The sequence below is a fragment of the Penicillium vulpinum genome, assembly GCF_028829585.1.
Source record: "Penicillium vulpinum strain IBT 29486 chromosome Unknown utg000001l_segment0_segment0, whole genome shotgun sequence".
NCBI lineage: Eukaryota > Fungi > Ascomycota > Eurotiomycetes > Eurotiales > Aspergillaceae > Penicillium > Penicillium vulpinum.
The window spans coordinates 7888336-7915430 of NW_026643241.1; the positions used below are offsets into that span (position 1 = coordinate 7888336).

General features: G+C 48.3%; 14 protein-coding genes across 14 annotated transcripts; 8 read left to right on the plus strand and 6 right to left on the minus strand.

The window, feature by feature from the left end:
• Positions 1-539: 539 nt before the first annotated feature.
• Positions 540-1343, plus strand: N7479_002816 (uncharacterized protein; the record flags this gene model as incomplete). The annotated part of the gene is made up of 1 exon (XM_057250513.1): positions 540-1343. One exon carries the CDS (start codon positions 540-542, stop codon positions 1341-1343), a length of 804 nt encoding a protein of 267 aa, XP_057114945.1.
• Positions 1344-1638: 295 nt separating this feature from the next.
• On the minus strand, positions 1639-2520 carry N7479_002817 (uncharacterized protein; the record flags this gene model as incomplete). Its single annotated transcript, XM_057250514.1, has 3 exons — positions 1639-1774; positions 1846-1923; positions 1985-2520. 3 exons carry the CDS (start codon positions 2518-2520, stop codon positions 1639-1641), a joined length of 750 nt encoding a protein of 249 aa, XP_057114946.1.
• A 2646-nt stretch (positions 2521-5166) lies between these two features.
• On the minus strand, positions 5167-6924 carry N7479_002818 (MFS transporter; the record flags this gene model as incomplete). The annotated part of the gene is made up of 2 exons (XM_057250515.1): positions 5167-5457; positions 5512-6924. 2 exons carry the CDS (start codon positions 6922-6924, stop codon positions 5167-5169), a joined length of 1704 nt encoding a protein of 567 aa, XP_057114947.1.
• A 1558-nt stretch (positions 6925-8482) lies between these two features.
• Positions 8483-8958, plus strand: N7479_002819 (uncharacterized protein; the record flags this gene model as incomplete). The annotated part of the gene is made up of 2 exons (XM_057250516.1): positions 8483-8676; positions 8844-8958. Coding segments are annotated over 2 exons (309 nt in total), but the record flags the coding sequence as incomplete, so codon positions are not given.
• Positions 8959-9467: 509 nt separating this feature from the next.
• Positions 9468-11520, minus strand: N7479_002820 (signal recognition particle receptor subunit alpha; the record flags this gene model as incomplete). The annotated part of the gene is made up of 3 exons (XM_057250517.1): positions 9468-10903; positions 10955-11237; positions 11296-11520. 3 exons carry the CDS (start codon positions 11518-11520, stop codon positions 9468-9470), a joined length of 1944 nt encoding a protein of 647 aa, XP_057114949.1.
• Positions 11521-11791: 271 nt separating this feature from the next.
• N7479_002821 (protein transporter YIF1) lies at positions 11792-12985 on the plus strand (the record flags this gene model as incomplete). Its single annotated transcript, XM_057250518.1, has 3 exons — positions 11792-12097; positions 12157-12717; positions 12779-12985. The coding sequence occupies 3 exons, from the start codon at positions 11792-11794 to the stop codon at positions 12983-12985; spliced, it is 1074 nt and encodes a 357-aa protein (XP_057114950.1).
• Positions 12986-14027: 1042 nt separating this feature from the next.
• Positions 14028-15041, plus strand: N7479_002822 (60S ribosomal protein eL14). Its single transcript, XM_057250519.1, has 3 exons — positions 14028-14313; positions 14421-14684; positions 14793-15041. Exons 1-3 carry the CDS (start codon positions 14188-14190, stop codon positions 14847-14849), a joined length of 447 nt encoding a protein of 148 aa, XP_057114951.1. The 5' UTR covers positions 14028-14187; the 3' UTR covers positions 14850-15041.
• A 529-nt stretch (positions 15042-15570) lies between these two features.
• Positions 15571-16393, plus strand: N7479_002823 (nascent polypeptide-associated complex subunit alpha; the record flags this gene model as incomplete). Its single annotated transcript, XM_057250520.1, has 3 exons — positions 15571-15798; positions 15945-16003; positions 16066-16393. The coding sequence occupies 3 exons, from the start codon at positions 15571-15573 to the stop codon at positions 16391-16393; spliced, it is 615 nt and encodes a 204-aa protein (XP_057114952.1).
• Positions 16394-16768: 375 nt separating this feature from the next.
• Positions 16769-17505, plus strand: N7479_002824 (F1F0 ATP synthase subunit d; the record flags this gene model as incomplete). The annotated part of the gene is made up of 4 exons (XM_057250521.1): positions 16769-16777; positions 16864-17259; positions 17322-17408; positions 17476-17505. The coding sequence occupies 4 exons, from the start codon at positions 16769-16771 to the stop codon at positions 17503-17505; spliced, it is 522 nt and encodes a 173-aa protein (XP_057114953.1).
• Positions 17506-18344: 839 nt separating this feature from the next.
• On the plus strand, positions 18345-19397 carry N7479_002825 (uncharacterized protein; the record flags this gene model as incomplete). The annotated part of the gene is made up of 1 exon (XM_057250522.1): positions 18345-19397. One exon carries the CDS (start codon positions 18345-18347, stop codon positions 19395-19397), a length of 1053 nt encoding a protein of 350 aa, XP_057114954.1.
• Positions 19398-19702: 305 nt separating this feature from the next.
• N7479_002826 (uncharacterized protein) lies at positions 19703-19951 on the minus strand (the record flags this gene model as incomplete). Its single annotated transcript, XM_057250523.1, has 2 exons — positions 19703-19876; positions 19931-19951. 2 exons carry the CDS (start codon positions 19949-19951, stop codon positions 19703-19705), a joined length of 195 nt encoding a protein of 64 aa, XP_057114955.1.
• Positions 19952-20916: 965 nt separating this feature from the next.
• Positions 20917-22485, plus strand: N7479_002827 (uncharacterized protein; the record flags this gene model as incomplete). The annotated part of the gene is made up of 1 exon (XM_057250524.1): positions 20917-22485. The coding sequence occupies one exon, from the start codon at positions 20917-20919 to the stop codon at positions 22483-22485; it is 1569 nt and encodes a 522-aa protein (XP_057114956.1).
• A 246-nt stretch (positions 22486-22731) lies between these two features.
• On the minus strand, positions 22732-24823 carry N7479_002828 (aldehyde dehydrogenase family protein; the record flags this gene model as incomplete). The annotated part of the gene is made up of 3 exons (XM_057250525.1): positions 22732-24178; positions 24270-24451; positions 24548-24823. 3 exons carry the CDS (start codon positions 24821-24823, stop codon positions 22732-22734), a joined length of 1905 nt encoding a protein of 634 aa, XP_057114957.1.
• A 374-nt stretch (positions 24824-25197) lies between these two features.
• Positions 25198-26622, minus strand: N7479_002829 (endonuclease III domain-containing protein; the record flags this gene model as incomplete). Its single annotated transcript, XM_057250526.1, has 1 exon — positions 25198-26622. The coding sequence occupies one exon, from the start codon at positions 26620-26622 to the stop codon at positions 25198-25200; it is 1425 nt and encodes a 474-aa protein (XP_057114958.1).
• Positions 26623-27095: the final 473 nt, after the last annotated feature.

Consider the following 27095-nt stretch of genomic DNA (forward strand, 5'->3'; position numbering starts at 1 on the left):
GAAATATATGTTCCAAGCCACAACTTAGTCAAACATGAGATGACGGGTGTGTGAATGGGTGACAGGATGATTGACGAAGGTGGACGAGGAACTAAAGGTCGAAGAAGAAGAATGGCCGAAAGGCAAAATACGATGAATGAAGGTGGCCAAGGGGAGGGTTCTCGCTAATGGTTGAGAAACAATGTTATGGAGAGATCATGTTCTCGTGAGGCAACTCGGGGCCAATTTTTCTCAGCTGTATCAATAGCTAAATTTCATATGACAAGCGACTCAGCGGCCTTCTAATCTCCCACTTTCCTTCGACCTCCAACCCCATCCCTCTTATTGTCAAAGACAGCGTCCCAAATTTCACACAACAACCCTTATTTGGCTAATTGGCGCTTTGCTGTTGCGTTGGGCCCTCGCATGCGTCCTATTCAAGCTACGAACCGACGATCTCAGAGCAATACAGTATGACACATTTTGCTATAAACATTGATACATATATCGTTTAGAGAGTTATACTAACGAAACACTTTGTTAGATCCCAAGTTCCCACAATGACATCCACGATCCGAGCAAAGCAGATTGTAGAAAGTCCGCTCCCATCCCTCCAAATTAGGCCCTATCACACGGTTTCAAGCGCACTGCAGCGTATGTCCTTTGTGGGGACCCTTATCCCATGGAGCAATTTCCTGCGATCTGTTGAGAGTGTGCACAAAAATCAAAACTGGGCAAGGCCAAGGACATCACCCTACACCAATGGCCCACATACCACCGAACCCGATCGTGTACATATAGGGGACGAACATGGGCTTCAGGGTCGTTTTCAGCAAGCCATTGGCCAAGCATTTGGGGCGGTCCTTGAGGCCAAGTCAATCAACCTCTACTTCGCCGACTTCAAAAGCTCGGGAAGTAATTACGAAAACATCCCCGACGTTGTTGGTTTGCAAGATGTGGGTGGAAGTACTAATATCAAGCTGGTTGGGGAATTAAAGACGCCTTGGGTCTTCAACCATGACCTCCACACGGCCATTCGCCGTTTACGTGACCTGCGACAAAAGATTGCCCAACCAGTTCGGGATATGCAAAGCCTAGGCTGTGAATATGGCTTCATCAGCACTTACAACTACACCATCTTCCTGCGACAATTTCAGTCCCCTAGCGGGGATTGGGAAGTGTGGTATTCCCCTCCTATATCCTCCTCCTCCTACTACACACCAACAGTTCCTAATCCCCAATCGACTCATCTTGCCCTCCCCCAGGTGTCAATGAAGCAATGCATGTTTTACGTCTGCACTCTAGCAAGTGCTGCCAATCCTGTTAACAACCAGACTGTGCCCTGGGTTGTTGATCTATCCTGATAAACTTCCCTGCTTATCTGATATCTGTATTCGGACCTAAATGACCAGATAGTCCAGTGAATAGCTTTATACTAAATAATCTAAAGGTGTTTTACGTTGATCTTCAACAGTTTAGAGGGCTACCAGTAGCGGAAAGGTGCTATAATCGCCTGATTAAAAGCACTAGTCCAGTGACAAATACATGTATACTGGGGTAGCGAGGCATTATGAATAACTCAAAAGTACAATCCCATATGCCGAAGGCCATCTCCACTATCAAAACCGTTGCTCAGAGATGTACGAAGATCCACGTTGGTTACCAGGTCCAGTCAGAGCTATCAAGATACCAATCCAACTTGTCGGGTGGCTTTGCCAATCCCCATAACGCGTAGGTCTCGTCTGAGAACGGCTCAGTATCCATTAGACAGGCTCCTCGAAATCCGGAAATGTGCCTAAAATAATTAGGTCATCGCCATCGGTATATATAGATTGGTCAGGTGAATCAAATGCCAGAACTACCTACATAGCCTTGGTGACATCATCGTAGATAAGCTTACTCGGAGGGGTAAGTCCAGGTTGCCAAGAACACCTACTGAGCTCTCTTTATTGTATTAGTATAGGTATTTCTTTAAGGGATAGAAGTATAGGGGTAATGATCTTACTTGTAGGCGGCACGAAATACGGAGCGCAGTTGCCGGCGGTATTCAAAGTCGCGTTTCCAGAAAGAATAGTAGTCTACGGGCTCACCAGGTACCCACGCCCATACAACGTAGTTGATGTAGCCACCAGGCACTAATTCTTCAGTACCTTGCAACCTTTCCGTATAGCCAAGCAATTTCGGTACTGCTGTACAATTTTCGCGATCGAGAGTCGCAAGCGCTTTGAGCTCCGTATGGGTGTGCTGGCTGATAGCCTGCTGGGCTCGGACTTCTGGAGCGCTAAGAAATGTACCATCAATAGGTATCTGCATATAGATACGCATGAAGCTCTGCTGACCAGGATCCAGAAGGCTGTGACAAGAGAACTTGATAACGGCAAACGGAGCCCCCAACCCTTGATCATATCCCTGCTGGGTCATCATTTTATAGTCTTCGGATATCTTTCCATCGAGGACGAACGTGCGAGGGGGCGAGAGGGAAGGCTGGTCGAGTGTAATTTCAGTACCACACAGGTGGTCAAAGTTAAGAATCTGGGACATCACGATGAGGAAAGGAGATGGATGGTTGAGCAGATTCAAGATTCTGAAGAAATGAAACGCTTTGATGAAGTTGATAGACAGGTGAGGTGAATCGTAAAATTCAGGTGCTGAGCAGAGAGAAAAAGAGGGTACAAAGCGACGTTTAGAGATCCTACTAGTAATGTCCTAGGTGTGAACCGTGGAAAACTAATGCATAATTCCCACCTGATTTCTCCAGCTCCAAGTTAACGCAAACGTTTTGGACGCAACTTTGACCAACCAACCGGACTGGAGTGGAATCAATCAACATGCCTCCACAACAATTCGGCGCTGATTGAAATTACTCATTCAGAGTCCATCGCGGTTAGTGAGGTATCAATTTGTCCACGGGTACCTATAGGTAGGCAGCCCACCTAAATAGGAAAGTCTGGGGCTTCGCGGGTGATCTCTGTCCGCAAACCAGGCGAAACCAGCGGGCAAGCTGTTGAGTAGCGCAAGGTAGGAGAATTAAAACCATAGTTTGCTAAAGGAAGGTTGGTTTTAGTTGGCTATATGCTGCCATTTCTTACAACTAGTTTCTGATGAATCAATTTACTTCGATGAGGCAATTGCCTCTTGCTTATCATATCTTCAAGAAGTTCGAAAGTTCCTCAGCCATGCCCATTCCTGGAGCTCACGAGAAAGGAATTCAGGGAATGTTCATGTGGTAAATGGTCACTTCAAAATCGAACACTTATAATGTCATCTTTACCGCTACAGAATAAGTTGGCAATATCATATATAGTGGCCTTTAGCCTTAGGGTCGTACGAACCGGTCTCAAAACTAGACCTTGACAAGTACTGCAGTCTCAAGGAGATTTTGGTACTGTAGCTGTATAACTCAGATAATTACATCTTTTAAATATGTATATACTACGGAGTATACGGAGTAGTATACTGATACAACGATTAGAAAAGTTAGGTTTAGGCTTCCCATTTTAGGTCGAAGGTAAAACCCAGTGTCAAAATATATAACCCCGTTTTTGGCATAAAGATGCATAAAAGATATATATCATTCTAACAAAACGATAAAATCCATTTTTATAAGAGTATACAGGTTTCAGGTGTAAGGCCTATCAGGTAAGATACAATGTCTAGGAGGGGAACTGAATAATTGTATTGTCTGTGCCAAGAAATGTTACATACCCTTGGATAACTCGGAAACAAATCCCGCAATGGTGTGGGTTTAGACCATCAATTGATCTACTGCCTATATATACCGCTTCCTAATTTATATATAGTCACATGACTAAAAAAAGACTTTTTTACAGCTTAGTATACAAAATAGGGGGATATCGCTAATTATCGCTAAATATTACATCCAATAGTCTTGCTTCAGATCAAACGATTTGCATACTAATTATACAGTAATTGCTTAATAGAAGCGCGTCTAAATTTCGTCAAATCTGTATGATCTGTATGATCTGTACTCCGTATAATTGGTATGAAAAAGGCGCGTTTAGATCAACCCCCTCCAGATTGAACCATAAAAACTAGCTAATCAAAGTATCGAAGGCCGAACCAAAAAAATCAGTACAACTAGCCCTTTACTATTATTCTTGATCTTTATCTTTTCATAGATATAAATTCGCTGGCCAATCTGCCAATCGAGGCCTTTACCTCTGGCATTTGCTCCCTTACCACTTGCTAGCAGAGAGCAAGCAGAGAGAGAGAGAGAGCAAGCAGAGAGAGCGCAAGCAGAGAGAGAGAGAGCAAGCAGAGAGAGCGCAAGCAGAGAGATGGTAAGCAGAGAGATGGCAAGCAGAGAGATGGCAAGCAGAGAGATGGCAAGCAGAGAGACAGCAAGCAGAGAGAGAGATAGATCCCTCTCTGCTTGTAGAAAGATCGATTAGTATCCCCCTGCTTGCTGCCTCTCTGCTTGCGCTCTATCTGCTTGCTGCGAGAGAGCAAGCAAGCAGCTTACAAGTACTAGGTGCTAGGATCAACGCCAATACGATTTGTGAGATAATCCTGCTTCGAGGCTTCGGTTGAATAAATTGTCAGATTGCGCAGCGGGTTTGTGTGAAATACCATACTGTTTGGCGGATCTGCTTGCGTATAAATCCACGAGATATCGTACTCCGCGTCCTCCGGCTTTTGCGGGTCTAATAATTGATCAGATACGTGCTTTTATCTCAAGGGATATCTCGAATCGCCGTATAACAATACAAGAGGTGATAACTGAGTTAAATCTCCCTTGTTCGGCTCGAACCCTCCGCCGAAAGATACCCTAGATATTCTAGGGATCTATCTAGGGGTGTTTTTAAAGGATCGTTATTGTTCTAGCAAAAGGAACAGAAGGGGATCAACGCTGAGAAATATATCGAGGGCTGTATTGATAGAGTATAGAATACGAGACAGGTATTGTTAATTAGGATAACGCCCCTGCTTATAGTGCTACCAAGGAGGCTTTCTCAGAGTCACAGTCACCTCTTACTCCCCACAAAAAATCGATCAGGCTCAAGGTTGAATCGAATACCCGACTTCTCAGCAAATTATGCAACAGCAATAATCTATCTTAAAAGGGGCTGATATATATTCAAATGTAGAAAAAAAAAAGGCTCAAATGAAAGCATAAACTCGTCACATCGTCATGTCGGCACATTTTATAGGTCCGTTTTATTTTAATCAAACACCACTTGGCTCGTCTTCATCCGACTTGTCTCCGTCACTTTCCTCGCCCCAGCCATCTGCTTCAAGTGAGCGACCGCGGATACCGAAGCTCATGATAAAGCCAATAAAGGAGACTGCAGCAAAGACTCCGAATGCTAGTGCCTCTCCTTTCGGCTGGATCTTCGCTGTGAGGGAAAACAGTCCTCCAGACAGGAATGGCCCCACTGCACGTCCGGCTGCCGAGAGAGTCTGTGCAAGACCATTCAAAGCGCCGAGGACGGCATGATTAGGCGCCGAGTTTGTGATCTGGAGAAATTGTTAGTTTCGGTAGATTTTACAAAGAGAGCCCGAGGTTCTTACCAGAAGCAGAGCGCTGGTCAGACCACCCACGGAGGCAATGGTCTTGACCAGTAACACGAGGCAAAGTTCGACAGCCATAATAGCCGACTTTCCAGTCAGGCCCTCGCTATCCTTGCTCTTGTATCCAATGAAGGGCATTAAGATAAACGAGATCACAAAGCCAAATAAGCCTGCGCGGTAGGACCATCGATTGCCCATCTTGTCTCGCAGACGGTTGAAGACGCAAATTTGGAAAATGATCGTCACGAATCCAGCAAATCCTTGAGCCAGGCCGATCTCAGACGGGGTGAGTGAACGTCCGGCCGGGGGCTTAGCTTGCGCAAAAATTGGGAACAGGGAATTGAAAGAAACATTGCAGAAAGCAAAGATGAGGTACGTCAAAAGAAGTAAGAGTGTGTCTCGGTTGAAGATCTCATCCCAAGAGAGTTCCTCGTGATGGCCATGGATGCTTGACACCTCAGACGCAGAGTCTAGATCACTGTCATGATCCTCGGTCTCTAAATCGCGGCGGCCATGGGGATATGGCACTGCTTGTGCGACCTCCACATAGGTCGGATGGCGGGAATTGCCGGTGAATTGCCACAGCCATGCGAACAGGCTGCGAATTTTTTTGCCGATCTTTGGGAGACTGTCTGCGTCTTCGAGACTCTCTTCCAGGAAAAGAGCTGTCAAAATGAGATCCACCAGGAGGACAACGGCGGCCAGTATGTTTGGTGCGAGATATGGATACGGGTTTTTGTTGCCAGTAAAAGGGTTTGTCTCAAAGATGAGTAGTCCTCCTAGGAGAGGTCCCGTTATACCTCCAATTCCGTATAGTACAGGGAGGTAGGTAAAAGCCTGTGACTGGTTGCTCCGGTCGGTGATTTCTCCAAGGCACGTGGACACCAAGCCCTGATTGCCATTTACCACACCCATCAACGCCTGCACAACTATAGCTTGTACAAGAGTCTTGCAGAATCCGAATGCAATAAAACACACCGCAGTCAGGAGGGTGCCAAGCATGATCACCGGCTTGCGGCCAACACGATCCGATAGCCAGCCCCAGAAATAGTTTGTGCTGAACTGAGCCAGCGCAAAGGCTGATGCAATGCTGCCCACGTATACGCCTACCTGGGTCTGTTCCACTTCGGGAAATGTCGATGCCATGTCCGGGAGGTATGGACTGATCGAGTTCAACGCCGTTTGCTCAGCTAGTGCAATTATTGCTAGTATTATCATTTGCTTTTTTGGCAGTGGCGATGATGTTCCCGGGGGATCAGCGGTGTCATGGCGGGGATCGTGTGAGCCGTCCGCAGAAGACTCGGACTGGCCCGAGTTAGGTCGCCCACGCGACTTGGGCGGTGGAGTATCGAAGGTCTGGTAATGCTGCGTGGAGGAGCGGCGATTGAGCGAAGCCCGATCTGGACCCGTCATTCTGGCGACACACCAGCAAAATCAAGACTGAATGAAGTCTTGTCACAACTAACCATGCGATTGAAGGTCGTGCGGAAAGCCTGGCTGTAGATGCAATACTGTCGTGTGAGCTTATTGGTACGGTTTTAGCTTGCGGTAGTTGTATATTTGCCGGATAAATGTGATAAAGGTGTGAATGCAGGTATAATTTGATGTTTGAGAAACAAAATGTGTCGAGAAGCTTAGGATGGTTGAAGTTGGCTGCAAGACCGCAACCCGGATCAGGAAACACAATGATGATGTAAGCCTGTATATGCTGAGTCATTTGTTCTAGCCCTGAAACCCTGAAACCCTGAAGCACCTGGGCAGGCAGTGATACGGAATACGGAGTACAATTATTCATTTAGATTTATCTCCAGGGCCATATCTTTTTTTGCCTATCCTTTATTGGTTTGAATATTCATAGCCCTTGCATATGTCGATGTTGTGTTACAATTTCTTGGTTGCCGAGGCTCAACAAGTTATTCCAAGGTAGACTCGCTGGGTAACTTGATTCCTATCTCCAAGATCAAATCACTAATATTATATAATAGTTTCAAATAACTAGTTAACTAGTTAGTTATCAAATGGTACCTAAAGACCGCGTTACAAATCAAGATCAACATAATATCCGAGGACGGTAAAAAACATGGAAACTTGTTCCCCGGGTCATCTGTTCGCAATTTAGGTGGGCCGGGATTATGCAAGCATCATACTGATGTGATTCGTAGGAGTGGCCATAAATCATCAAAATATATAGCCAATCGTGACGGCGTCCATCTAATGACCATTGACCCTTCTCACCCAAGGGATGTATATAGATATATACTGCTAATAGTACTCCACTGCGGTCCATACATAGTTATACTATACTGTTCGCATTTACCAATAACTAATACAAATCATTACGACTCTCGCAATTATTTCTCCTTGCTTTATCATATCTACTGGCCCCGTACGGAGTAGATTACACTCCAACATCAAGGGACGGTAAATGGAGTGCCGAAAATGGCTAATTTTGACGCCCTTTTAAGCGTTATATTTATGTACAACATAGGTACTGTACCATGAGGGTGGGCCCTTTCGCCCATACCCGAGACATTTTTAATGAAGAATTGTGGATAAAGGCCTAAGGCGAGTAAGGATCCATTGGCGAGGATACATAGGTACATACATAGTTACTTATGGGAAGAATATTCCCTACATAGGCAAGCATCCTCTACAACATGACCCGCAGCTCACGGACGATTGCACGGAATATTTATGAACGTGGAGCAAAAGGGTGAATCTAATAAACCCTTGCCCTCCCTGATTTGCCTCGTTTGACTACAGGAACATACTACATTTGAGGTTTATAGGTAGATATTTCTACTTCCATCGATAGATATCATATTTGCTTCCCATCTCTTTGTTGATTGTTGTAATATGTCACTGTCTCATTCACCATGAGAATCATTTATCTACGATTCTCGACACTCTGCTCCTGTCCGAAGATGTGGTTCTCAATGTTCAGTCGATTATAGAGCTATAATATGCAGCATTTTCCATCAACCATTCCAATGGCCGAGCAGTAACTTGGCTACATCTTCCTTGGTCTAGTGGTGATGATTTCCGCTTGTCATTAATACCGATAAGCGCGGGAGACCGGGGTTCGATTCCCCGAGGGAGAGATTTCTTTTTGCACTTGTTTTGCCCATCTTGGTACTATGTTTTCAGTTTTCTTTTGGCCCACAGGTTTTTTTTTTTTTGGACTTGAAATCCCCTGAAATGGTTCAGTCAATCCGATATTCCCACAATTGGTAGAGAGAATGGCCTCTGAACACGGCATGAAAATCTCGATGCGGACATTTAAAGTGGGGCCTTGCCCTAAAAAGTCTGCCGCCCCATATATATTAAAACAGTGTCAAATTCTTCATGGCCGGCTGGCCCAATGGCAAGGCGCTTGACTACGACTTCATGGAATCAAGAGATTGCAGGTTCGATCCCTGCGTCGGTCACTTCTTTTTTGCTTTCTAGCTTTCTTTTTGCTTTATTGTTGGCCGAGGTACGGAGTAGTTAGTTACCCTGGTGGTTTGGTAGTAAGTAGGGTGATGCCGCTGAGTGGCGATCCTACCTAGGTAGTTTTTTGGGGGCGGCTACTGAATTACCAAGAGTAAGAACAATATTGATTTTAGGATGTGACGTATCTTTCAGGTCAACAGATGCCTAGTCGGGACTGCATGTCGAGCAAAGCGCATATGTACCCAAGAATGACCCCCACAAGACTGTGAAGGATTCGGTTGTGTCGAATTGGTGCTGATAATGCTACGTACGATAGGATAGTTGACGTTCTATGATTTTATAATAAGGAATCCATCATGAGACTAAGCAACCTGGCTGCAAGTGACGAAGTAGCGGGAAAAGGATCCATGTAAATTTTACATAAAGAAATATCAAACTAGGGATATCAATTCGTTAAGTAGCAAAAAGGAGCCATATACAATGTAAACAAGTAAGATATATCAAATTTGGATATCAAGTCGTCCCTACTTCATTAACAAACTAACAGCCCAGGGAACGCTGAGCCCTCGCAGATCTCCATAATGTTGTCCCACGCCCAAGAAAACAATGGGAATTCCTGTTGCATGGACCATGCTGACCAGGGTTCCCACCATGTCACCAACAGTGTCACATTTGCTGATAATGAACCCATCCAAGTTCCTGCCGGTGCCAAATGCCTGGTTGAAGTTGCGTGCCTGCATGACACTGTCCGTGCCGACCAGAGCCTCACCAACCATGAAAATCTTGTCTGGGTTGGCAAACTTGGCAAACTTCTCAAGCGAAGACATCAACCGCTGGTCGTTGTGCCGACGGCCGGCTGTATCGATCAGAACGACATCAAACTTATTGGCCGCAGCATAGTCAACTGCATCCTTGGCAACGTTGGCCGCATCCTTGCCGTATCCCTTCTGGTAGATCTCCACGTCACCTGCATTCTCGCGGACACTCAGTTCCTTCAAGCGGTCAGCGTGCACGCGGAGCTGCTCCACGGCACCGGAACGGAAAGTATCGCATGCTGCAATAAGAACACGGTACTTGTTTTGGAGCAAAAAGTAGCAGATCTTGCTCAGGTTGGTCGACTTTCCAACGCCGTTGACACCAACGATGGACATAACGTATGGGCGAGGCGCCTGCTGCTTAGTGGTGGGAGCAACCACAGCGTTGATCTCGCGTAGCAAGTCCAAAGAAGAAGTCGGCGTCAGGATCTTTCGTAGCGAGGATTCCATGGCCAGATGCAATGCAGCATCAGTACTCTGGAAGTTGCCGGTCTTCTTGCCAATCATTTCACGCTTAACTCCTTCGCAGAGTCGGACAGCAGCTTCGCGGGCGACATTCTTCTTCAAGAGGTGTTCTTCCATTGCCTTGAGAGGCTTATCAAGATCAGATTCTGTCAGAACCTTTCCTCCAACAATGTTACGGAAGAAGCCACCAATTGCATTGAATCCAGAGCCAACGACACCGGACGAAGCAGTGCCCTTGGACTTTTCCGCGTCAGCTTGGTCCAAAATGGATTGAACTTCTTCGCCCAACTCCTTCAGCACGAACTGGCCCCTTCCAGTGCGGCGGCCCCAGTCCTCCTCGGAGACAGCCTCCACCGCTGGAGCAGCAGACTCTCCTTCCTCTGCGGGGGCAGAATAATCGAGGATCTCTCCGTCATCCTCATCTGCCATCCCACTGGCATCCCATCTGCGCATTTTCTTCACAGGGGTCTTAGCAGCCTTTCCCTTCCGGACTTCATCGCCAGATGATGCGTTGGCGCTCGAATTGGCAGCCTTGCGTGAACGTCGGGAACCACGACCTCCAGGCCCGGCTTTCGCTGTGAGAATGTGGCCCTGAGGGGTCGAAGATCTAGAAATTTCTGGTGTAGCTGGTGGCGTACCCTCATCAGAGGTCGCCCCGGCTAGCGCAGCTCTAGGCTGCGCTTTGGGATGGTCAGCATGCGCTTGGAACCGGAAGTTGTGTCATTCCATACCTTTCACCAGGCCAGGCACCGGTGGCGGCGGTGGGCCTCCATTGTCCGATGAAACAAGCGGGTCTTTCTTTTCACCCGCCTCTGGCATATGTTCCTCTACAAAGCCACCAGTATTGTCTTCAAGCTCCCGAACTTGCTGTTCAAAGTATTGATCGAACCTGTAGGTCTGGATTCTCGCGCGGTTTCCCTTCACCTGGTCCTTGTAGAGATCAATGAAGATTGTCGAAATATTCTCAAGAAGTTTATCAATCCAACCAAGGTGAAGCAGCGATTGGTAGACGGCCTGCATAGACTTAGAATTAGTTAAAACAGCGAGGCGCATGCGCATGCGACAGACGTACCACGAAGATTAAATCGAATTCCTTGACTCTCTTCCATTTCAGTGTGTATTTCTCCTTCTTGTATGACGGCGAGACTCCACCAGCTGTCGCATTCTGTGGCACGACCTTCTCCTCAATAAAGACATCGTTGATCAGGCTGTTGATGACATGTGCGCCCACCGGAGCATATGCCTTAGACCAGAGCACCACGCCCGAGGTCGTCAAAATTTCAAAAGCCTCCAACATTTTGAGTATCTCCGGTGATTGTAGAATGTGAGAAGCAAATAATCAATGTGGTAGGGGGGAAGAGGCCCGGTGTGACTGGTTGGTGGCGGAACGGGGCGAAGTTGGGAGATCTCGGAAGCGGATTGGATCTTCAGCCACGTATAAACACTTCCCTCCACTCTATCAACTTCGCTTCTTCCCAAACCCACGTCACACGATCCAGACGACACGTTTCCACCGAAATTTCGCACCCCCTTATCCTTCTATCTTCGTTTTCCTATTTAGTTGCATTATGTATCGGGGCTCTTTCGCTCCGCCGCCCGCGCAATCGCCACCCCTTCACCACCCCGTCCCGCAACATGTCTCGACCGTCCCTATGATGCGCTCACCTCCACCACCAGCTCCTCAGCAGCCCCCAAGTGCTGGAGCTGGATATGGCGGTAACCCATACCAACCGTCGCCCGTCCAGGGTGGCGGTGGAAGCTATGCCCCTGGTGCACCTGGATTCGGTGGGTTCATGAACGATCCCACGGCGCAGATGGGCTTCCAGGTCGGCAAGAGCGCAATGGCGGCTGGACAGGAGTACATGGAGAGTAATGTATGCAATATTTACATATCTTACTTATTACTTATATCTAACTTGGGGATAATCTGCAGTTCAATCGCTATGTCTCTATACCCGCCCTCAAGCACTACTTTAACGTCTCCAACTCCTACGTCCTGAAGAAGCTGGTCCTTGTCCTCTTCCCCTGGCGACACAAACCGTGGTCCCGACAGCAAGCTCGAATGGCCCCAACCCCTGGACCAAGTGGACAAATTATGCAGCAACAATATTCGTCCATGTTCCTGCCTCCTCGCGACGACCTGAACTCGCCGGACATGTATATTCCCGTCATGGCCCTAGTCACATATATTCTTCTGTCGGTGTTACTAGCTGGATTCCGAGGCGATTTCCACCCAGAGCTTTTGGGCTCAATCACCACCACAGCCATTGCAGTGATCGCCTTCGAGATTCTATGCTTGAAGCTGGCGACATACATTTTGAGCATCAACAATGACTCTCAGCTGCTGGATCTGGTGGCATATTCGGGCTATAAGTTCGTTGGAATCATTGTCACTATGGTGGCATCTGAGATCTTCAACCCCGGACAAGGGACTAGGGGCTGGGTTGGTTGGACCGTGTTTGCATACACCTTTTTGGCCAATGCGTTCTTCCTGGTGAGTAACGACTTTTACCTAGTTTTCCAGTGCGTTCAACAGTTGCTAATCCTCGAACTAGCTCCGCTCGCTGAAATATGTGTTGCTTCCCGATTCGACCGACTCCGCCATGCATGCCGGTTCGATGCAGGCTGTGGCTCGGTCCCAGCGCAACCGACGCGGTCAGTTCTTGTTCGTATACTCTTACGCGGTTCAGTTCATTTTCATGTGGGTGCTCAGTCGCGAGGGACCGTCCTCTGCGGCAGCTGCCGGCTCTGCGTCGTCATAATTAGGTGTGCAGAGGGTCAAGCAAGGATTTGCTCTTTGCTATTTGGGAGAGATAGACTTGGTTGGTAGGAAGGCATAGCATGAAGGGACAAGTGGCTTGCTCTGGATCTTTGGGCATTGCACGGCTGAGGTAACGATATAGCACGACTTATTGTAATAAAAACTTATTTGCATTTGTACCGAGGTGCTTGTAGATATATAGCATAAGTGGATCAAGGGAAGTTAAGTTGGGGTTGGGAGACACCAGAGTTACAATTTTGTACTACTTATGGACAAGTTGCTTTAATATATGGTTCATTTCAATGTCTATCTAAGAGAGCGAGCTGCCAGTCTGACACAAGAGATCCTAGAATTATTCTTTTGAAGGTTAGCAACGAGTCATAACCAACGTAACAAGCAATAATGTGCTAGGTGATAAGGTTCTCAGAGATCTTGGTAGTTAGGTAATTTCATAGCGAGAAGCTCAATTACTATCTAGGCGTGATAAAAGTTTCTAATCATCGGACCTGGGGGGATATGTTCCTGGACGACTGTGTGAACGTACCCTATGAAAGATCGAGAGCTGCGATGTTGGGAGCTGTTGGATCCAATATCCTAAAAACTTCAAACAGTCAGCGCCATTTCTCTCAAAAGCATTGACAATATAAACAGGAGTGTTATAATCCATATCAGAATATGTAAGAAAATTGAATATCATCCGACAGCGCTGTATCGAGAGCCCCGGCGAGGGCCTCACAGACACTGGGTCAATCGCAAATTACGGCATCATATGAGGAATGAGGGGAAGACAGAAAATTGAGGGGGAAAAGAATGAGCATACCTTAGTAAATGCTACATTTGAGCAATTGTCGAAATTGAAGTTGAAATAGAAGCAAGACTCATCATCAAAAGTCTTAAGTCTCTAAAGCTGAGGAGCTTGAAGGGAATAACAAAAGGTCTGGGCTAAAAAAAAACGAGATAAATGCACGGATTCGGATAATTGTTAATGCGAATGCTGAGATAAGCAGAGCCCTAGACCTGCAAGTGGCCGGTTAAGCGAGAATGTTGCGAGTGTGGGCACATCCGAATTTCGAGACAACTCTTGGACAATTGAACTCTTTCGACAACCCCTTCTCGACTCATACCCCCTGTCGACCGTGAGTGTGCTATCTCCAAATATTACAGACCCGCGACGCTGAATTTTTCGTCTCGCAGAATTTCGCCATGGCCGATATCGATGTCAAGGTCGCTTCGTGGAAGCTGGTTGAGGTTGGCCGCCTAGTGCTGATCCGCAGCGGCCCCTTCGAAGGCAAGCTTGCTGCCATCGTTGAGATCGTGGACCACCGCCGTGTATGTGGAATCGCCCTGTGATCCGGAAATCGATACAAATTTGGAGAATCGGATTTTCGGAGATATCTTGAGTTGGAAATGTGTATTGACTTTGCGATTTTGTTCAGGTCCTGGTCGACGGTCCCTCCACCGAGGAGAAGAAGATCGTGCCCCGTCACGTTCTCCCCCTCGCCCACGCCACTCTCACCCACTTCACCATTCCCCAGCTTCCCCGTGCTGCCGGTACCGGTCCCGTGAAGAAGCTTTGGGCTAAGAACGAGATCGATGGCAAGTGGGCCAAGAGCTCCTTCGCTCAGAAGACCGACCGTGCCGAGCGCCGCAAGAACCTTTCCGACTTCGAGCGCTTCAAGGTTCTGCGCCTCCGCAAGCAGGTACGTGGAAATATTGAAAGGGGGATGGTTTTGGCGTAATGCGCCTAGACCCACCCGATCGGATAATCTGGGGGAATTACGAACAGTTCAACTAACATACAACTCCAGGCTCGCTACGAGGTCCAGAAGTCTCACGCCAAGGCTCGCGCTGCCAACAAGTCATAGATGATTACGAGGTTTCGGTGCATGGGTTTGAAGGAGGTGTCCTGGAAGGGTTTCCATTGCTGGTAATACTCTGGCAAAATCGCTGTACACATATCAATGAACAGCAAAAATGATTCAAAATCCTTGATATCCCGGCAAAGGGGCCTTTTGTCATTTGGTTTTCCTCCGGCTCTGGACTCATTTTATATCCCCAAATTTTACGGGAAATATCTGGCTCTACAAAAAGAATAGAATGAGCAGATGCGTAAATACATATGTAACGACCTGAAAGCTGTATTATTTAAATTTATTTTGATCTAGATGAGATCTATAAATTATATTAGCCAATCTAGTTTAGATTTGGTGATGTATGTAGTTCCATATAGGGCAATGTGTGCAGGGTGGACAAGTCTGGGGTGGGCGCGCTCTCGCTAATGATTTTCGGGTTCGGTCTGGCGCACAGCTACGCACCTTCAACTTCAACAAAATCCATCCCCATTCACAACAGCTTGATATTTACCTTTCAGGTATGTATGAGTATTTAGTCGACTGAATTCTCGCTTTTTCAACATCAAATTCCGCCCTTTCCCGAGAATGTTGTGCGATTCGTGGGGGTTAACCAATCTCTCCCACTATGCCCGCTCTCACACCATTCAATCGGCCTTGACACCATTGCGAACGAAACAACCCAACTAATCAACTCTTTTTTTCGGATTTTCTTAGGCCCCTTTACACCGCAAAAATGGCTGATCCCCGCGTTGAAGAAATCCACGATGATGAGGTCGCTAAGACCGTTGAGGACAGCTCCTCTGAGTCTGGCTCCGAGGCTGGCGATGAGCCCAACATTCCCGCCGGTGCCTCCGTCGCTGTCCACTCCCGTGGTGAGAAGAAGGCCCGCAAGGCCATTGGCAAGCTCGGCCTGAAGCTCGTCCCTGGCATCACCCGTGTCACTCTCCGCCGCCCCAAGAACGTACGTGATCCCGATGCGACCGCCATGAGAATTTCTACCCCGCCAGCTACAATTTGATTGCGATAATCAACCGCAACGCTAGCTACTATTGGGATGAATTATCTTGATCATTCTCAATATGGAAATGCTAATTATTGGAATTAAAGATCCTCTTCGTTGTCAACCAGCCCGAGGTTTACCGTTCCCCCAACAGCAACTGCTGGATGTATGTGGAGCCCAATTGGAGTCATTCATATGTGAACGGCATTAAAACTAACACACCCTTAGCATCTTCGGTGAGGCCAAGATTGAGGACCTGAACTCCCAGGCCCAGGCTTCCGCCGCCCAGCAGCTCGCTGCCTCCGAGGCCGCTGGCGACCACGCCGGTCACGACCACGACCACGAGGAGGTTCTCGGCAAGGCCAAGGCCCCCGAGACCGAGGATAAGAATGAGGATGAGGAGGATGATGGTGAGGAGGTTGATGAGTCCAACCTTGAGTCCAAGGATATCGAGCTCGTCATGGCACAAGCAAACGTCTCCCGCAAGAAGGCCGTCAAGGCTCTTCGGGAGAACGACAACGATATTGTTAACTCCATCATGGCTCTCAGCATATAATGAGTGACCGTATTTAAGGTTCTATGAGGGACTTGGGTTATAATGCCAGATGCAAGATATCTGGTATGTTGTCGCCCATAGTGTACACAATTTAGCCCAAAAAACAATTGAACCCATGATTGAGTCAACAAATCAATATATTTAATGCGTAATTATTGAAAAAATATATAACATCTCCCTAAGTTATTTACAATAATTAACACGGTCACTCTGTAGTTTGTCTTTTGCCTGTAATATGTACACGGTGGATTTCGGAATAGACATCACGTGATCCGAACAATCCAAACCTTCCGGGTCGCTCCTCGTTCGGCACCTCCCTGCACATTGAACTCCCCTCTCTTTTCCCCACCCCCAACCTCTATCATACCCGTCACAATGGCTGCTGTATGTTTTGCTCCTGCTCTTCGACAAGACATACCCTTGTCAGCTCATCCGGATAACTCCCGCTAACTCCCTTCACCCGAAAACAGCGCAGCGCCGCTCTCAAGATCGACTGGGCCAAGGTGTCAACCTCCCTCGGCCTCCGCGGCCAGACCGCTACCTCCCTCCAAGCTTTCAAGAAGCGCAATGACGAGGCTCGCCGCAAGGTTCAGGTCCTGTCCGAGCAGCCCCAGACCGTCGACTTCAGCCACTACCGCGGCATCCTGAAGAACCAGGCCATCATCGACGAGCTCGAGAACCACTTCAAGTCCTTCAAGCCCGCTACCTACGATGTCAGCCGCCAGCTGAAGGCCATCGATGCCTTCGAGGCCCAGGCTGTTCAGAACGCCGAGGCTACCAAGGGTAAGGTTGAGGCCGAGCTGCAGAACCTGCAGAAGACCCTCGAGAACATCGAGACCGCCCGTCCCTTCGAGGACCTCACTGTCGTACGTATCATCTGCTGCAAATCACAGACTTGGAATCTTTACTTATATGACTTCTTTTTTAGGACGAGGTTGCCGCCGCCCAGCCCGAGATCGACGAGAAGACCGCTTCCCTCGTCTCCAAGGGCAAGTGGATGCCCCCTGGCTACAAGGTATGTATTGACTATCTTGCTAAAAGCAATGCGTCTGTTTCAATACTTATACCATTCCCTTTTGTAGGAGCGCTTCGGCGATCTGTCCGCCGTTTAAACGTGGACTCTTGTGGCCTCAAATCCGCCTTTTTATTCCTCGCTCCATCACACTACGTGATCATTATTTTTGGAGCCCAAAAAAAGGCTATTCAGCCATTGTGTGGTCAGATACCTCCGATAGTGTGGTGGGGCAGTTGGGATGTGTATAGAAACAATACATTTGTCGTTTCTGCGTTCATTAATAGATTCTATTGTAATCTCGTAGCTTATCAACTAGTCTATTATTCAAATAGTCGAGAAATGGACTGGGTTTCTTTTCAAACCAAAATAAGGTCATCCAGCATCTGATATGTCTGATATATATATCCACGCAAGGTCTCTCCGGAAATGTAGATCGAGTCGAGATATATAGCGGTGTATTCGGCGAGCTGTTTCTTTTTGAAACCCTGACAAGAAGTACTAGGCGGCAATATACTATTTATTATAGTCTATTCATATGCAATAGACGATCAAGCCACATACATAATCTCGCTTGATGAGGAGCTCTCAAGCTCGTCTTGCCAAGCCATGCAACTAGCATCAGTTTACCCACTTCCCCTACCCCTCTCCTAGTAATGGGCCGGGTTTTTTCCTTTCAATTCTTTTCATTGGAGATCGCGCTGGAAGCGCCTTCAATTAGCTTTCTTACACGTCACGAGGAGCTACAGGGTCAAGATTATGCGAAGTCTGCAGCCAATATCGTATGGACTGTGTTTCCATTGACCATATCCGTCTCTGCTCTTCCTCCTCCCTGACGCTTTACAACTGTATACAAACACCGTGTGATATATAACTGAGAACCATCTTATTGTGAGCAAGCTATATAAGAACACATCAACTCTAGACTCACTGTTGCAAATGGGCCTCGGCCTCTCCGATCCGTTGGCCGACCACCCGTGCTCGCGCCTTGAATCATTGCCCGTGGAAATCTTGCAGTTGATATTTCTTCACAGCCTTGAAGTGAACCTCCCTCGTGCCTCACTACGCCTCAGCCAAGTACTGTCCACTCCATTGCTCTATACCTGGCTCATTCGGCTTGCATTCAGCAGTCCCAATTCAGGCTCACGAGAGGGCTTCTTTACCCCGGATTTCCTACCCCCACCCTTGGACTTCTGGGCATTATCCTGGGAAGAGCGCCAACAATTACAGACTAACCTGTTGGCATGTCGGTGGTGCACATTTCCCCTATTCCGGAGATGTCAGCGTGAGTACGTTGACCATGCCATCCGACGCAAATGTGCCGGCCTTGTCTTCCATCCGGACGACCAAGCAGTGCTATCAAATCTGGAACCACACTTTGAAAACCTAGAGGCCTGTGACTGGGCCGTACTCGGCCGGCGTGGGAAAGGGGATCTGGTCATCCCCGCGCAGCTGAAGAAAACCTCGCGGACTTTGTCGTCCCGCACCGTCGACCGCAAAGTGGCAATATGGTTCCACTTTGGCGCCGTTCAGATCCGTGAACCAAGTGAGATATACTACGAGAACGATCTCTTCCGGCTGCCGTGCTCAGTGGCTATTGGACCTGGCCGCATTCCAGATAAAGTCTTGCGCATGCCCTGGTCAGATGCGCAGTTTGAGTTCTTGCAGCTGCTCTCTGCGGACTTCTACCTGGATGAGGATGAGGCCCAGCCGGATCGCTCCTCTGAGATCACATACCGTCTCATTCGAACGCGCAAGATCGAGCCTTTTCGTCGCTTGCTGAGTATACCGTTTCGCGCTGCAAACTGTCGTGTTATTGCTCGTTGGCCGCTACAGCATTCACATTATTCCCTCGTCCGGCGCCATGGGAGTGGACCTGGAGATCCATTTGCAAATGTCATCTTAAATGAGCGTTGGGATGATTTGCCGGCAGAAGCAAAGCAGGATTTGTTGCAATATGTCCAGTCGTCCACGCCGCAAGATGAAAGTTGACATGGCTGTTTTTTTTTTAAAACAGGATTGACACAACTTTATGCCCATGCTTTAAACACTTCCTATGTGTATCTGTAATCTTACAATTATGTCTATCATTTACAGAAGATAAAACAATGTAAAGAATTTCATATCTCAAAATTTGGTACATGATTCACAATTAAAAACTGCGCCACGGGGTATATACTGGAAGAAGATGTGATGACAAAAAGAAAATTCGCGCCGGCGCAACAATAATAGAACCCATAGCCAGCCCTTCTATCCTCATGGACTCAATAGGTGTGTAGGCATGGTCTTGTTTCCTATTAGACTGCTGATCGACGACCCCGTTTGCGTTTTCCACAGTAGCCGCAGGTCAGGCAGGAGATGATAACATCGATCACTGTAACCACGCCGCTGATGATGGCGTGGCAGATGGAACCAATGGCATTGACGATGGCCATGAGGCAGCTACCGATGGCGCGAAAGACGCTTTGGATCTAGAGACAGGTATGTTAGCTGAGTTTTCTTAAAGTAGATGGGGATTCACGTACGCAAGAGACGACGGCACCCATATTGATGATATAGAGCTTTCTCGGGGCTGTTCTGTATCAAGGTGTTGGTTTATTTCGGTTTAGAGGTGAGATTAGACTCCGAGCTGGAAGAAGCGTGTGTATGGACAGTTGGATCACTGAAAGGGTGCATGTTGAAGGTATTGAAGTAGATGAAGAGGTGGTTTAAATAAAGAATGGGAATGACGATCGTCTCAGACAAGGACAAATTTTTCTTGTTCAGATACGTAAGTGGTGCGCTAAAAAAGGCGATTGATAGACAAGTTCGTGCAGTTAAGCTTGTGGCGTCAGAAAATCACAAACACCAGTGACGTCGTTAGGGAAGCTATGACAGAATTCTAAGGTCTGTTGAAGAATGAGAAAGGAAACCCGAAACAGAGAATGCAGTGAATTCTTGTAATGTAACGCATGGCTACAAGGTACCAGGGGTGTTGCACAACTGATCATTCCGTCATCTCGACGGAGACTTCCGGGGTCATTCCTTGATTTTAGATTTGGTTAAAAAGCGCAGAATCTGTTTATATCGGTTAATGGGGGAATAAATTCTAAATGAGTTGTCTATTGTTTAATAATAGCCCCCTTTTAATTTCAAATTTAACGATGTTGAACCTTTTAGAATGATATTTTGTTCTTGTTCGACAGCCTTCTATGTACTTGAACAAATAGGCATTGACGTCATTTGATAGCAGGCTAAACCAAATCTAACCACATAGCGGGGGCTATCACATGATACCATGTGACTTCCCAGCCCTCCAATGCCAAGCCCTAAAGCCAAGACTCTAACTGTCGGGTTCTTTCCCGCCAATCAGACGAGGTCAGGCTCGGACCTTCCCTGAGACGTTGTATACTTTCCAAAGTCGATATGCCAGATACAACATACTACAACACTGAACACTCATCGTACACGAATCTGAAATGATTCACGCCAGATTGATGTACTTTAGATAGTGAGAAATTTCAATCGCTCCATGAGCCCACCAAAAAGCGAAGATGCAACCGTGACGCGGCCAAAGCTTGCTCCGCCTGAGCCCGCAAGCAGCTCAAATTCTTCTGCTATCCCCAAATCCAAGCGCCGACCAGGCCGCACCTTCAAGCACCCGATTCGGAGCAGCTCAGCTCGGTCCGCTCGGTCCTCTCGGTCGAGGTCAAGTCCATATGACCGTCCTTCAAATTCGCCCAGACCCAGGATATCGCGCCCGCATACTCCCCGCAGGATGTCCCTCCTCGAGGCCCTCCCCGTTGAGATCATCGAGCAGATCTTTCTGCACTCGCTCAATCTAAACTTCCCACGAGCGTCGCCATTCCTATCCCGCGCCCTCTCCCGCGAACACATCTACCGCGTTCTCATACTCCTTGCGTTTTGGAATGATTCGCTCGACTACCCCCGTAGCAAAGCCGTCGAGCGCATGATGGTCCCACTCGAATACGTTCCTCTCAAACTGGACGAGCGTGCCCGCTTGCAGGAAGCTGTCTTCAAGTGTAAGTGGTGTACCGTGGACCGTGTGCGCGAGCAGATCCCGACAATGCAGATTTTGTCTATCCACCGTCGCTGGATCAACGCCGGTATCGTGACGAAGGAAGACGAACAGGATGCTTTTGAAAGGTTTCTAGCACGTAAGGACGACAGCGTCCGCGTCTTCCACGGCAAGGGCAGACCAATGAAGGAACTCGCTAGCATGCCCCCAGAGTTCTTCCAGCTGGCTCCGAACGCGATGAAAGGTATCCACGAATACGAACTCAATGTTATTCCAATGGTCGCCACCGAGCTCCAATGTGTAGATGTGAGATTGACCGTCAATATCCCTGCATTGGACTTGTGCAGATTCCCGTCCCATCTCCTCCGAGGCCGCAGCAACGGATTCCTTCCAGAAGACGTTGATTTCTTGGAGATGCTGCGCATGACCTCGCGTAATTGGACACCTGGAAAGAGCTCCTTGTCGCCATCGACCCTGACCAAAGTCGACCGCAAAGCCCTAAACGAAGGAATCCAGAACGCAATTCGTCACCAGAACTTCAACGCCATGCTCTCCCTCCTCAAGATCGATGAGTTTATCTTCCGCTATAAAGCAGAAAACCAAGGTCGCAGTGTCTATTATACGATCCCGCCCGAACACTTCCTCTCTGTTACCCGCATTGGCCGCGACAAACCACATCTTAACTTAGCTTTCTTCGAGGCTCTCCTCCGTGCTAGTGCGGAGTCTTTGCCTAGTTGGTCGTCTGAGATCACAAAGTGGACTGTCGATAATATGGAACTCGCGAAGAAGAACCCGAGTGCCTATAACCAAATTAATGGTAAATTTGCACGCTGGTTGTCAAATTTCGTGCTGCGTCTTCCCGCACAGGTTGAGTATGCCCATGATTTCCCAACTGGTCAGCTGTTCTGTTGTGGCCAGTTGGATGTCATGGATCTTGAGGGTGCTCGATTTGTCGACGAGGTTCTTGGACCCTGCCGTGAACCATTGGGGAATTGGTTGGTAGAGAGTTCATTCCAGACTGAGGGTCACTGGCTGAAGAACGGCCCTTCTCTTCTCCCATGAGATTGTTCTAGACGTATATTGACTTTTTTGTTAGCGCTAGTCATACCCGGATTTTGGATTTGTTGTGATGTAACATATGTATATTCCCACATATAGATTCGGAAGAATCATTGACTTTGAATTAAATGTTCCCACCCGTGAACAGCCAGAGAGGTATTACCCATAGCAAGATGGACTATGTATGTAAAGTACAAAATATCGATATAAAACAAGAATTTTGAAATGACTTCCGGAAGAGCAAACCTCTTACAGATTCCTCAGCAACCGTAGAATACCAGCAATACGCCCACCCAGCGTCAACTGATATCCCATCTCAACAATACCCTTACACATCTCCCAAGCCGCAATCCCACCCTTCGCGTCCGCCGCGTCCGCTCGGTTCTGGATAGGATAGTCCACGCGTGGAGGGATACCAGTGCCAATTAAAGTAGGGAACCGATCAGCGCAAACAGCCTTGATATTGCACAGACCGCGCAGTCCCTCCTCGCCCGCAAACCGGCCATATCCGGATCCGCGGACGCCGCCAAACGGCAGCTGCACAGCGTAAAAGGCACCGAAGTCATTGATCGCTACCATTCCAGCGGAGATGCTCGACACGCAAGCTTGTACATCCACTTGTCGGTGCCCGAAGACGCTGGCTCCTAGTGCGTATGGCGTTGAGTTTGCGATGGCAATTGCGTCGGATACGGACTCGGCGCGCATCATGAGGAAGACCGGGGCAAAGAGCTCTGTCTGCGCGATCCGCATGTCGCGTGTCACATCTGCTAGGAGGGTTGGGGTAAAGTAGTGACCGTGTTGATGGACTGGGTGTTTGTATTCGGCGCCACCGGCGAGGAGACGTGCGCCTTGTTGCACGGCTTCGTTGATGAGTGTTTCGAGATTGGCGAAGGAGGTAGGTGAGATCATCGCACCAACATCTGGGGTTTCGGTGTCGAGAAGGACAGAGCCGAGGTGGAGGCTTTGGATGCGCGGGGTTACAATTTCAATGAGTCGGTCGTATGCGCTGGGGAGAGCGATAATACGCTCGATGCCGATGCAGTTTTGGCCGGATGATTGGAAGACACCGCGCATGAGGAGAGACGCGATGGAGGGCATATTGCGGAGAGTGCGGGGGTCGTCCAGGATCACGGCCGGGTCTTTGCCGCCCAGCTCGACACACACGGGGACAAGGGACTTTGCTGCTGATGCGCAGACGTGGTGGGCGACGGGTCGGGATCCAATGAAGGTTAGATGCGCGATATCAGGGTGCGAGGTGAATGCATTGGCAACATTGGGTAGACAAACTAGCGACTGGACCAGATCGCGCGAGTGGCCACAGCTAGAGAGCGCGCCGCGCACCATTTCGAGGAAATAGATTGCAGACCATGCGGTCTGCTCAGAAGGCTTGACAACAACCGCGTTACCAGTAAACAGCGCGCTGATGATCGGACCAATGAAGTTGTGTAATGGATAGTTCCAGGACACGCAGGCACCCACCACACCCAGCGGTTCGTACGTGACCGTGTTCTTCTTGTACATCATCAGGAAGTTGGTCGGCCGCCGTTCTGGTAGCAGTGCTTTCTCGCCATGGTCGATTGTCCACTTGAGTTTCTCCACTGTGACAAGGATCTCGCCAAATGAGCCATCAACTTTTGTTTTACCCGAATCGAGACAGCATGCGGTAACGAGGTCTTCTTGGTGGTCTAGGACATATCTGTGAGATGTTAGGTGGACAAGCTTCATGGGGTGCCGTAGGCAAAGCACAGTGGATTCATAGGGTGGAGCAAATATGCCAATTCACATACTTCAACAGTGTCCGGAGAACCTTTCTGCGCTCTGCAAATGTGGTCTTTGCCCACTCCGGCTGAGCAGCTCCTGCAATCCGAACGACTTCGTTGATATCTTCGACCGTGGCGGGCTTAATTCCCTTACCGAGCACTCTCCCATCGGCAGGACAGTAGCTCATAATCAATTCATTGTTCCATTTCTGTGTAGTAGATCAGCAGTTAGCTCAAGCTCAAGCACAAGCAAAAGAAGCCACAAGGAAAGGATCCCTAGCCAAAGACTAGGCTTGTCAACTCACCCCCCGAGCTTGATCCTGCAACACAATTTTCTGCAGCCCCTGAACCTCATCCCATGTCTTGATAGACCCAATTTTGCGCACTTCGGATGGGATAGGGACATTAAAAACGACTGCTGCCTCTCTCCAACTCTGGAGGTAGAGGTACCCCACGTACACGGCGACAAGGGAGGTCAACGCGACTCCGACGTATGGGGCATACTCCGCCGATCCGGGAGGAGCGTAGGCCTCTAGAAGAGTGCGCAGCGAGGGCGGAATGTGGGATGCCAGACAATCCATGGCGGGAATTGGCTCAATTGGACAACTGGAAAGTGTTGTTGGGAGCGTAACGGGTGTTCCTGGAGGCTTTTTGTGTTTGCGATAAGGCGATAAGTATTTACCTGTACTAGTCGTGCCATACCCCTACTACCTAGGTACCTAGGCTGGCGATCAGTTAGGAAATATCACACTTAATTTGAGGAATTGATATTTGTGTTTAGCAATAATAATAAAATTCGGTGGAAAGCAACAGCGAGGTGGTAAATAAATAATAATAATAATATAGAGTACAGATATTGGACCTGAAGCCGTTTGTCGTCATAGATTGATGCGATCAATCCTCATCTCGTAAAGATCCCACCTTCATTTCACATGATTCGTTGCCGTAAATTCCTTCATTCGTCACTCATTTCTTCAGAAAGTGAACTCGCGCTTTCCTCAGTTTCTTCCTCGGAGTCCTTGTTCATTCTCTTACGCTTACCAGCCGCGCTCTTAGCGGTTGCTTTCTTCTTAGAACTCATAGTAGGCCCATTGCCCTTGCGCTTCCCGTCGCGAGTTAAAAGGTGATCAATGACACAGCCGTCCTGCCAGCCAGCACTGGACTCGCCAGTGGCAGCTCGGCACCGGGGGCAGGTCTTTCCGTGCCGGATGAACAACTGGTGGAGTGAATACTTCAAGTGGTCGGGGATGCGCACTTCCAGGTGACTGAAGGCAGTTACTTCGTTTGCACTAACAGGAATCCATCCCAGCCAGCGGCAGAGCCGGAAGATGTGCGTGTCGACAGCGAAACAGGGCCGCTGGAGGCAGAACAGGATCACGCAGGCGGCTGTCTTGGGTCCGATTCCAGGGTACTTGATCAAATCGGCCATGGCCTCTTGAGTGGTGAGATTGTGGAGATGGTTGAGGGAGAGGAAGTTCTGGTCTGCGCAGGCAATCTCGTATTGCTTGTCCTTATCAGCCTTTTCAGGTACTACTAGCTTGGACATCGAGTCGTTCTTGGACTCAGAATTTAACAATGTAGCTCGGCGCGCCTGGTTGTCCTCGTGGACTATTTCAAGGATCGCCTTGAGGTTCTTGCTTTTGATGTCGGCCAAGCCACCACTTTTGATCGCTTCAAAAACGTCTTTCACAGTAGCCTGTCGTACAGCATCCCAATTCACGCTTCCCTTGCCGACGCCTTCTGAAAGAATGCCAAATCGTTGCACAAGGCCGCCAAAGGCCTTGGCAGCATTGCTGCCCGTGGTGGCACCACTGAGAAGAGTGCGGATTAAAGCATCCAGGACGGATGGGACCTCACCGCACCCGGTGACTGTCAGAGAGGGCTCAGGGATAGTTGCTGGAGCAGTGACTACGCCATGAATGCTGGACAACAGCTGAGTAACATTTTCACACTCCTCGGCGGTTGGTCGAACCAGTTCGGGGAAAGGAGAGATGCCGGGGGTCAAACCATAAGGATTCTTCTTTGGCTTGCGGCCGGTTGAGGTAGTTCGAATCTTGGGCTCTTTCTTCAACTTGATTGTAGCATTGTTCACAGTGGTTTGGAGCTCGGTAGCTAGATTAGCAACCTGATTGCTCTTCAAAGTTTGATTTTCCTTGTCAGATTCAGCAATTGAAGGTGCAGGCTGTGTGCCTATAGATAACGTGGGTGGCACAGGCCCTAGGTTGTGGGGGAGTTCATCAAACAAGGCTGGGCGCAATACTGGTTTCTCTTGCTTGATTGCGGGATTGGGTGGTGGTTGAGGGACAGAAGTGCTGTTTTCTTCTCCGGCAATCAATGCAGCGGCAGCTCGTGCTGCAGAGCGAGTAATGCGGCGTTCCATGATAGAGGATCAGGCCAGTGTGCTTGCAGCAAGTGTCAATTTCGTTCAATATATGGTATATTATATTGAGGTACATCAATTTTAACCACAACGCACTCGAGTCAGAAGGTTAAAATACAGATGATTGTATCTTAGGTTGATGATGCGGAGAGAATGCGATGATGTTACTGGCCAACCTTGGAATGACTTGGCCACGTGACCTGCCTCTTTGGGACATCAAACTCAAAATGACTCAAATGAAAACCAGCATGACTTCAACAACATCAGAATATTGCATTTTATTTTAGCTTCATTAGGAAATATTGACAAGTGTATCTCAAGACACCGGGTATTGGTATTCTCAATGCATTTCCACATCATTTCCACATCCTTTAGCAGCAAACAGCCACCTCACATATATGCTCCCAAATAAACGCCCAGACACCCAATGCAAATTGCCAAAATGGTGGAGGAAAAAAATAAAGAAATAGAAA

Excerpts from the sequence above, each read along its gene's own strand:
- N7479_002822 (XM_057250519.1), top strand. The coding sequence starts at position 14,188 with ATGGCCGATATCGATGTCAAGGTCGCTTCGTGGAAGCTGGTTGAGGTT. Across the intron at positions 14,314-14,420 it reads AGATCGTGGACCACCGCCGT|GTCCTGGTCGACGGTCCCTC; the intron begins GTATGTGGAATC and ends GATTTTGTTCAG. Across the intron at positions 14,685-14,792 it reads TTCTGCGCCTCCGCAAGCAG|GCTCGCTACGAGGTCCAGAA; the intron begins GTACGTGGAAAT and ends ATACAACTCCAG.